General features: G+C 37.0%; 1 protein-coding gene across 1 annotated transcript in view; it reads right to left on the reverse strand.

Moving 5' to 3' along the window:
• Positions 1-5,344: 5,344 nt before the first annotated feature.
• LOC110019302 (5' exonuclease Apollo-like) overlaps positions 5,345-10,429 on the reverse strand; it is a 12,797-nt gene continuing 7,712 nt past the window's right edge. Inside the window, exons 5-6 of the mRNA XM_020716924.1 lie at positions 5,772-5,907; positions 5,345-5,664 (exon numbers count right to left, since the gene is read on the reverse strand). Of these exons, the coding sequence (XP_020572583.1) occupies positions 5,345-5,664; positions 5,772-5,907 (456 nt within the window). The remainder of the gene's footprint in view (positions 5,665-5,771; positions 5,908-10,429) is intronic.

The raw sequence follows: 10,429 nt of genomic DNA on the forward strand, positions 1-10,429 counted from the left end.
TTGTTTGATGATTCATATATAGCCACAACTATATATGCTTGTTTATATTTCAGATATAAGCACCTAAATCAAACCAAGAAGCAAGGAAATAAAAGAAGAAAAATGAGATGAGAGAGAGGAGGGACAAATCCACCTAAAAGAGCAAAGACGTAAAAGGTGGTTCAACCCTCAAAACCGCATCTAAAAAATGAAAAGACCCAAAAAATGTTGCCCGACGATCTACAAATCAACCCAAAAGGTATCATTTCCAAACTGCATTTTAAGCAAACAACAAGAGAACCGCACCAATGCAACTACTACATACCTAGCCCGTAATTCTTAGGTATTCACACATTCAATCTCTAGACTTAAATGTTGCATTCACACCATCTAAATCTTTCATATTACATTGAAAATGTCACCATTAAAGCTTCAAAACCGCAGCCCAAAAGAGGCCCAAAACAGTGGGCAAAAGCCCCCGAAAACTGCAACATTTTAAGCTTACGCGATGCATCTTAAAGCCTTTCCAAATCAGCAAGTATTCAGCTCAAATAACAACATTTGAAACCCCCAAATAACGTTTAAACTTTATTAAAATAGGTAGTGAATAAAGCAACTCCCGAAGAGGCATTTCAAAACTTTAAATTTCAAGCGATATAAGAGCTAGGTGGCATGTATGTAAATCCTGAAGTTTATGTATTAGGCATGTAAATACAAAAGAGTTGGGCGCTATAGATGCAGATTACTCGATATATAAGAATGAGTGGCATGTAGAGGTACAACAAACAGCCTATAGTATATTTTTCCACCTCTATCACATACACCCCCATGTCTTCCTCTTCTAGAAGCATAACAAACATGCAGCAAGATTAAATGTAGTAAGGAAACCAAAGATGCAAGCCTTTTAAGGGTAACGGCACAAACAGCCCATAACATATTTACCTCAGAGCTTACAAATTAATTCAAATCATATATATATATATATATATATATATATATGCAATCTGAATTTTAAGAACCTTCAGATTAAATCTCAATAAAAGCTACATTAAAGTGAGTGTCACCCAAGTACATAGATCAACCATCAAAGAACAAGTACCAAGCGAGCGGGTGAAGGAAATAATTGCCGCTAAGAATGCCGAAAACTTAAATAGAATTGAAAACGAGAAATCTTTGTCATGGGACCTCCCATTGACTTTTGAAATGCTAGTAAAAAGTTGTACTTTGGATGTGATGTTAAGAATTCGAGTGTTATGAATATAACTATCCAAGTTTTAGTGTTAGATGCGTAAACGCACAAGGATTGTGTGGTATGCATATAAAAAGAAAATGGTTCAGATATTAGACAGTAAACACAAAAGAATCAAATGGCATACATGTAAATCTTCTTTGATAACAAAGAAGAGTGTATGGGGCTTCAAATTTGCACCACCTCCCACAAATCAAGAGTATAGGGCTTTTTAAATCGTTCCAAAAGTAAGAAAATATATAAGCTGGTGATTTTCACCTTCTTAATATGTAGGAATTTCAAGTGGATAAATTTAATGCATATGCAACCAAATTTGATGAAACAAACAGAGTCTTCCCATTCTTCAAGCTTCAATAATCGAAACATCAAAACTTACTGATTTCATCAAAACGATACAATTGCTCTTGCAGATTTTCACAAGTAAAACACCAAAAGAACTAATGAATTTCCTCAAAAGACCCTCACGTTTTCAGGTTTCACAGATTCGTATGCATAATATGTGAGCTTTGATATTCATATTTCATAACTCTATACATGGAATGCATAGGCCTCGAGGTTCACCTATATAGCGATGCTTAAAGTACCGTAAACATATGTATGTATGGCAAATGAAAATAAATGTTATACAATAAAACCAAGCGACCGAGCACACAACAAGGATACCAATCAAGCCACAAAGCCCTCGAACCAGAAAACCGAATCGAATCGACAAAAACCCACAAACAAAGCTTTCAACCAAAACACAACTTAAAATAAAATTTTCGAATCAGTAGACCATAAAGCTCCCAAACAAGAAGGCTAAGCCAACAAATGTACAATACCTCCTCTAATGCACAACTTGCAATAAAGTTAGCAAGCCAGGTTTAAGACGAGCCTTTCAGTTGTAAACATTCCGGGAATACCTTATTAAATTATAGAGCTAAAAGCAAGCATAAGAGAGGAACAACTCTAGGTATTCATCTCATCCATAAAAGCATGAATAGTGCACAACCCCAAATAACAAATTAAATGTTAAATGTAATGATCATACTTCAGTTTATCTTCTCCAAATGTTCACTAGACCAAGAACTCTTTATGCAAATTTAGAGCAACTTCAAAACAAACCCAGAGAAAATCCGGCAACACCTAACCTTACCAAAGCTTGTTCAAGCTTCTCCAAAACAGAAAACAGAACTCCAAAAGACCTCAAGAACACACAAAATGAACAAAGCAGAGAAAAATCTAACCCAAAAGATTAGAGAAAATTTTGGCAGCACCTCCACCCTCTCTAGAATTTCGGCCAACCCAAAAGACCTCCCTTAATGGGGTTTATGTAGCCAGAGGAGAGGAGAAGAGCTTACCCAAACCTACCTGGGGGTGAGCCGACGCTTGAAGGCGACAAACGAGAAGGCTTGGGCAGAGAGTCGAAGGCATCGAGAAGGAGAAGCCCTTGCCCCATTCGTGCCTCAGGGAACAAGCTCGTCAGGGCCAAACTTACCATAGTGGGAATCGAAGGCTCACGAAGGACCTCCTCGCCCGGCGAGACGAGGCAGGCGACGCTTCGGGAAGGAGAGTCTCAGGCAGAGGGTGTCTGGTGAAGAGGGGTCAACAAGGGAGAAAATGCGAGGGGAGGAGTGCCGTGAGCGAGGGTTAGGGATTTAAGGAAAACAATTTTCTTTTTTTTAATAATTTATAATGTTCAATATTCAAAAATCTGTCGATTCACGCACTTTTCGCTTGTGCACGAAACCATATCAAAATGGGCGTCCTTCCCAGGTAAAATCGACGTTCCGAACGCGCCACCGCGGTTCGTTTCGTCATCCGGGGTCGTTCGAGCAACTTCGTCTATGATCGGGTCAAAAATGTGTTGAATTCGATTTACTTCAAATTTTGGACTCATGATCGATCGTTTCAAAATCTTATTTAAGTTTTGATTAACTATGCAACATTTAAAGGCGTAAACAATGTAAATTGCGATAATTAAAAGATTCAACTGTCCAAATTGTGAAGTCTGTGCGTGCGAAGGTGCAAATCGTGCATGAGGCAATTCTATGGTTTAAGGGTCCTATAGGGACTCATTTTGAGTTTTCTCATGTTGGTTTCAACCTCGTAAGTGCTAGAGGTCGAGTACCACACATGCATAACTCCAAAAGGGTAAAGAAGCAGTTTGGATTTGTAAAATGAGATGAGTCCCATTACTAAGGCTCTAAGATAGTCAGAGGGAGAATCCTAAGGCTAGACCCTAAATCCTAAGAAGAAAATTAGACCTCGCTAAAAATGAGGTCAACAGCACCACATGACACCACACCTGATCCTGCAACTGGTTTCTAATTGAAAATTCCACGAGACACTTCATGTCAATGTTGACCTTGTTCTTCTTCTTCAACCACTTTAGAAAATACAGCTGAGAATGTCTTTAAGTTGTGAGGCTCAACTTGTCGACCATCTATATAGATGTCACGTTTTCACTGCTCCCTCCATCGATGATGAGACTACATACATTTCCCTTCACAATGCAACGGGTGTAGAATATGTTGTGGCGAAGTCATTGCTGATCTCTCGTAGCCTTAGTCTGTATGACTCGTCGAAGCACAAGCATCTCGCCCTCATTTGATGGAAGTCGGTACCCCTCACCATTTCCTTCGATTGCCTCTTCGCCGCTAATTTTCTCCCATACCCTGATCAGTGAAGAACACAACTTGGCTGGTCTGACAACTGGAAACAATGAGTCCAAAACTATGACATTTAAAATATGTGTTGGCTAGGAAGGTAGCGAGGGTGTTGCTCTTCTCAGACTTCTTCTCACTTTGGGTAGCTCTTATCATTTTTTGGCCAAACTTCTCAACTGTTTTAAGTGTTCTCCTATTGATTTCTCCAACTATGGACGGTCTGAATGAAGGTGCATGTCTGCTTTACTTTTGTTGTCTCTCCATCTTCATTATTAAGGTCTAAATGTCATCCAAATATCAGTAAGCCTGTAGTTGAACCACATTGTTAATGACGGATTTCAAACCTTTCTAATATTTGACTATCGTGTGCTCCTCTGGCTCCATCAGATCACATTGCAGTTTGAGCTGTATAAACTCCGTTGTGTACTCTTTCACTGATAGGCCCCGCTACTGCAGGTGGTGGAGTCTCAAGAAAACATTCTAATGGTAGTGTGGAGGTAGGTAATCTAGCTGGAACTCCCTTTTCATCTTCTCTCAGGTAGTTATCTTGTTTTTTCGTTCTTTATTTCTCTCCCTCTTCAGGTTCTCTCAGCACAATGAATTGCTCTAATTCAGCTTGATAGCAACAAGTTTCACTTTCCGGTCATAAGGCACCTTCTTGTATTCCAAATCTGTTTGACAGCCTGCATCCACTATATTAAGTCTAACTGGATTCATCCTCCTCTCAAAATCCGGTATGTCCACTTTCAATCCTAAGTCTCTATATCCTCCAAAAGACACTTCATCTCTGTATCCACTAGCAGACATTTTGTTTATGTATCCTGTAATAGACACTTCATCACTCGATCTCCTCTGATATCGTATCACAAAGCGTTGTGGCATGTCTTCTTCTTCACTAGAGTCATCCCTACATATGGGATTCAGACGTTCTTTTCTCTCTCATCGAATCTCGTTACCTCACACGACAGTGACCCCCTTGGGTCTTTTCCTCAAGTTCGAAGAGTCGTTGTAGCACTTAGCGGAATTCCCATTGTATCTCTTCCACGGAAAACTCCTTAGCAGTGTCTAACAATTGCCTCTTCGGTGGCATGATTAGGTTTTAGGGTCGGAGGGGTGAAAGGGTGTGGAGTGATGTAGAGTGGGAAAGAAAATTTTTGGGGTGCCCTGTTTGGAAAAATCAGTAAATGAGAAAATATTGATAGATGCTAGAAACTCTATGATATGATTAGGGTATGACTAGCTCTAGTACCAAATGATGCTGGAGTTAGCCCAAACCAAAATAGAAAAACAAATATTATTACCGAAAAAGCCAATAGTCGATTATAGCCACACGTAAATGAAAAATAACAATAACACGACACGTGACTAGGGTTGGATTCAGAGTGGTTAAGGTGTTCAGTAAGGCCTTGGAAAGTGGTGGGATGATAGAAGAGGTGGTCAGCAAGAAGAAAACAGCAAAGTACAGTTTTTATGGATTCTGAATTTCAAACACAGCAGATATCGACGCTAACCAGCTGTCCTGGATGATGATAGCAAGAGGGAAGCGTATGGAGGCAGATTCTGGAGGTGGCAGCACTTGGGAAGGTAGGGAGTGGTGGCTGGGAAGGCCCGTAAAGGCAGGGACAGCAGTAAGGTTACAAAAGGGGGCTGTCCTGATGGCTGGAACAATTACAAAACTGCAGGGAGGAGGGTGTTGGACGGCTGGAACAACAACAAAACAGCCGGGAATAACTGTTTGGGGCAGAAGCAGCGATAGGGGAACTGCAAAGGTGTTGTCCCAGGAGGTGGCTGTAATTATGGACGGTTGGAACAGCAGTGCAACAAGGGGCAGTAGTGGAGAATGGAGGAGAGTCGAAGATAAATACCACCTCAGGGGCGAGATATAGTCGGAGCACCAGTCGACCCTTTGAGGAGAATCACCATCTCATAAAGAGATACAACTGGAGCATCACTCGCCTTTGGATACAGCCTTAGACAAGAGAATAAGGGACGCCAACAGTTGTCCAGACAAAAAACACAATCAAAGCTGACCTAAAACACGAAAACAGCATACTTATAGACCTAGGGTAAAGAGGAGTGGATCCTGCTCCAAATAGAAGGGAAGCCCATTGCATGGAAGAACCGGTCGGTCCCTCCCTTGCATGGACCAAACCGATCCGGAGCACAGGCAGCCGAGGCAATTGCCACATAGGGCATTGGATGCCAACATCACAGGTTCTCATAATTAGTTATGTTCCCTCCAAAAATTATTTATATTATGATTCGTATATGGACAAACTTATATTGTTTAGTGGTCCTTCAATTTTGAAATAAATTATTATGGATAAAATATAAGTAAAATGCCAAAATAGTCCCCTAAATATTTTTATGGGGTCATTTTAGTTCTAGAGTCTATAAAAGTGCCAATTTAGTCCCATATACATTTAATATAGGCTGAAATAATCCCCACGGAAGACTATTTCAGTCTTAATTTTAAAAATATCGGGATTAATTTAGGATTTTTATGGACTATGGGACAAAAATGACCTTGTGTAAACAGTCATAGGACTATTTTGGCACTTTATATAATATTTCATGTGACCATCAGTTCGCATCTCCATATTACATGGTCTCAGGCCAAATCGTGTCAAGATTAGCAGGCATGAGGCATTCAAACTCAAAAGTATTTCTAGGAGTTCAAAATTGCGGCTATCCCCGATATCTTAAACAAACATTGTTAAAGAAGCATTAGTATAGAGAACCTGCCAGTTTAATGAGCTTTCCTAAGTGAAACTAGCAGCAACACACAAAGAATTAACCAGTAGCTAAACAATAGAAGGAAAGCACTGAAGATTTAGCCAAAGAAGACAAACACGCAGAAGGAGCAGCCTCCACAATCTAAACCAAGCAACCTGAAACTACACTGACAGAGGCTACCACGCGCAGCAAATATTGAGCCGAGGTAATAGAACCCAAATTAGGCACTAATCGATCAGTAATATAACATTTTGAAAAGAACTATTAGAATTATTCAACTGTAATTAGCCAAGTAGCGATAGAGATCAGAATCAACATACAACTTTAAGTAAATAGGGCTTGCTATTTCCAAATAAAAAAATTTACATATATGTAGCACACAATTCTTATGTATTTACATATGCCACACCTAAACTTTCATTTTTACATACATAACACTTCGGTCTTTAAACCTATTGACTGCTACTTTCTCTGCGGTACACCTAGTGATTTAGGATTTAAATATTATAATTTTTAAAATATATTTTATAAATTTAATAACTTAACTTTTCAAGTTAAATCACTTCACACTAGCTGTTAACGCAACTGCACGTATCGTTCAAGTGATATAGAACTTTCTTTTAGTCCCGAGTATCGAACCCACAGGGAACCGAGGTAGACAATCACTTTAGGAGAAGTTCTAGTCTACTACTATAAGATCCTAGTTTAGAGTTTCTATAAAGATGATTTTACTATCACTACTCCTAAATTACTATTTTAATTATATGATAAAACTTATCCAGAACAATTAATAAGGTTTAATTCAAGAGGGATAAAAAGTACTTTTCTTTTGTGAATAATTAAGTAGGTTGTAAGTTAGAAGTTTAAGAATATGAATAAAGTAGTAACAAAAGAAGCATATGTCTATCTACTCTCTCCCGAGTTATAGATACGAATAGTTCACTAATGAGTTAATTGTTTTGGCAACGGTGTCAGTTAGTGCCACATATATGCTCCCCATAACAATATGCCCCGCTTATCACTCAAAAAGCTCTAATCTGAATCTCCCAAAATACTTATCTCCCTAACTTTATTCATAGTTAAATGATAATGTGAACATTATCATGTTGATCCACCGCTGCTCCTTCCGAGTCCTAATGGGTCACAACAAATTTTTACAAATATTATGGCCGATAAGATATATAAATTAAGTCTAGGAAAACATTCATGACATATAAAATTAAGATTTATTCCTAAACTTCAACACCCTACACTTGCTACCAAATCATCATAAAAGAAAAGCAGAGGATTTCTCTTCACAATGCATAATAGATTCAATAGAAAACTTCATGAAACAAAGAAATTTAAAACTAAATATGTGATTTAAAGGATTTCAAGACAATCAAACAAACTCTACATAGCAAAATAAGTTCACTAAATATGTGTTTACTGGATTACAATGCAATCAAAACATACAATACTTAGCTTTAATCTCTCTGAAATCCTTCCACTGAAGTTCTCTACTACTCCTTGTAGCAAATTCCCTTACAAATCTCTCTATATTAGTGGAATCCTACTCCTAATATGGATTTCCTGAAGTCCTTGAGGAGTTCCAGACCTTAGAACTTCGTCCCTAAGTGCCCAAATGACAGAAAATCTCTTTTTCCATATCGTTTTGAACCACTAAATAACTCCCAGAAAACTTCTAAACAATTTTGGATCCTAAGCGTCATCTTCTCAGTCGGCTGGGAAAAACAACTGGTGCCTACGCACCAGTATGTGGCGCCTAGGCGCCAGTATGTGGCGCCACCTAAGTGCCAAAAGCTAGTGTCATGGTGTCAGTTCAGGTCCAAGCATCCATTGCTTCATTTGCTCTGTTTCGTTCTGTTTTCGTTTCAGTTCGCTCCAATTGCTTTACCCATTATATCTGCACCAAAAACATGAAAATACTTCCCTTTAAATTGCAATTTCATTCATAAATAAATATAAAAAGTATAGAAAATTAAGCATGCAAAAAAACATATCAAAATCCCCTAAATTTAAATGTTATTTGTCCTCAAATAACACTACAACTTTTAAAACTAAACCTGTTGATTTGAGTTAGTGGGTTTCATTAAGATTTTATAATTTTTTGCCTTAGGAATATCATAGTGCAACTTAAGAGAAATCTACTGAATTAGACTAGAACTAGGGTTTAAGATTATTTTGTATTCGCCCTAAGAATACTAATTTTCTATCTATTTCAAAAATAATTATAATTTGCTAAACTTTAAATTCCTAGAAATTATAAAAGACTGAATTAAAGCACTCAAGTAGAAAGATTTAACTAATATTTTTTATGAAAGTAAAAACAAGTTTAGGACAGTATCTAAGTTTTCTCCTTTATGAAGGTTCAAGTGAAACCAATTTTTAATTAGGTTTCCCTTCAAGCTTCTCATCACTTCTTTTTTTTTTTAAGGAATTTTTTCAATCATTTTTGTTTTTATGTGAGAATTAATATATCTGGATATGACTTTAATGGATTTGAATTTCACTATCTCCTTTCTAAAGTTAAATACTTATAGCTATCCTACACTTACTTCAAAAAAAAATAAAAGTATTGGTTTTAAATAAAGTGTAGAGGCGTAATTCTTTTTAAATGTGTAATTCTAAAAACCCTAATTTTTCAAAAATATAATTCTTTCCTACTATAAATAGTAAAATTATTTTCCTGTTGTTTCCTACAAAATATCTTAACCTTAGAAGTCTTTTTCAAAAATTTCACTAAATCTTCTATGATATTCCTTAGGATCAAGATTTATAGTACCCTAACGATAGCATCACATACCACAACTCATGTACAGTGATTTTATTTTAATAAACAGTCTACTGAGGAAAAATAATGTTTAAGTATTTAAAAATATTTTTCTCCCCCCAAACTTAATTTTTTAGCATAGATGGCATTAAAAATAAAAAATATAAGCGGGAAGAAAAATTACAGTTCAGAAGTAGAATCTATCACAAGTGTCTATAAGAAATATTTTTCAAAGATTACTCAGGACAGATTAGCATGTAACAGAAAGTAAATCTAACCTACACATGTTAGAATGAAAACTGAACTAAAAAGAATGTCTAATTAAAGTGCAGATAGCATCATAACAGTAATAAAAGTACAAACAATGTTTGTCCTAAATGTTACAACTTGAATGAATAGTGACAAATATTAGTTTCACTAACCAAATGATAATATATCAACATCCAAACAACAATAGAAAAGACCACAATTTCCTACATGCTCTGATTTTAGTTTGGGTCAACTTAAAATGAACATTATAATCTCCCCAAAGTCCTAAATTACTCCAATAACACATTCACAGACATGTAAGATAAATGAGGACAATTCTTCATAAAACTCATCACATGTCCCAACCATACTTTCAATTTCTAACGGAATCAAAACACTGAAAAATTGGGTGCTTTTAAAAATTTTATAGTGTTAAACCCATGGGCAAGATTATCCCTATTATCCCTGTTATATTATATTGACTCATGTATTGTCAACCTCAGGCATTACCTCAACCCTTAATGTATGAACTACAAACTTTATAGAGTTGACTCATCCTCATGTTACTTATCAAGTAGGTTCATGACCTTACTCAATAAAAGCATGGTCAGACAAAGGAAGTGACAGAATTGAGTTGGACCTGAGATTTGACCAAACTCAACACATCTCTCGTAAGCTCAAGTTCGGTTGAGAACTGAGTTGTAGTGGACTCGTCAATCCAACTACTAAAGAGAACATATACAAATCTAGTCATGCCGAGAAGTGTTGACCTCATTTTTGTGAGGTCTTGTCTTC

The sequence above is a fragment of the Phalaenopsis equestris genome, unplaced genomic scaffold (genome assembly GCF_001263595.1).
Source record: "Phalaenopsis equestris unplaced genomic scaffold, ASM126359v1 Scaffold000054, whole genome shotgun sequence".
Taxonomy (NCBI): Eukaryota; Viridiplantae; Streptophyta; class Magnoliopsida; order Asparagales; family Orchidaceae; genus Phalaenopsis; species Phalaenopsis equestris.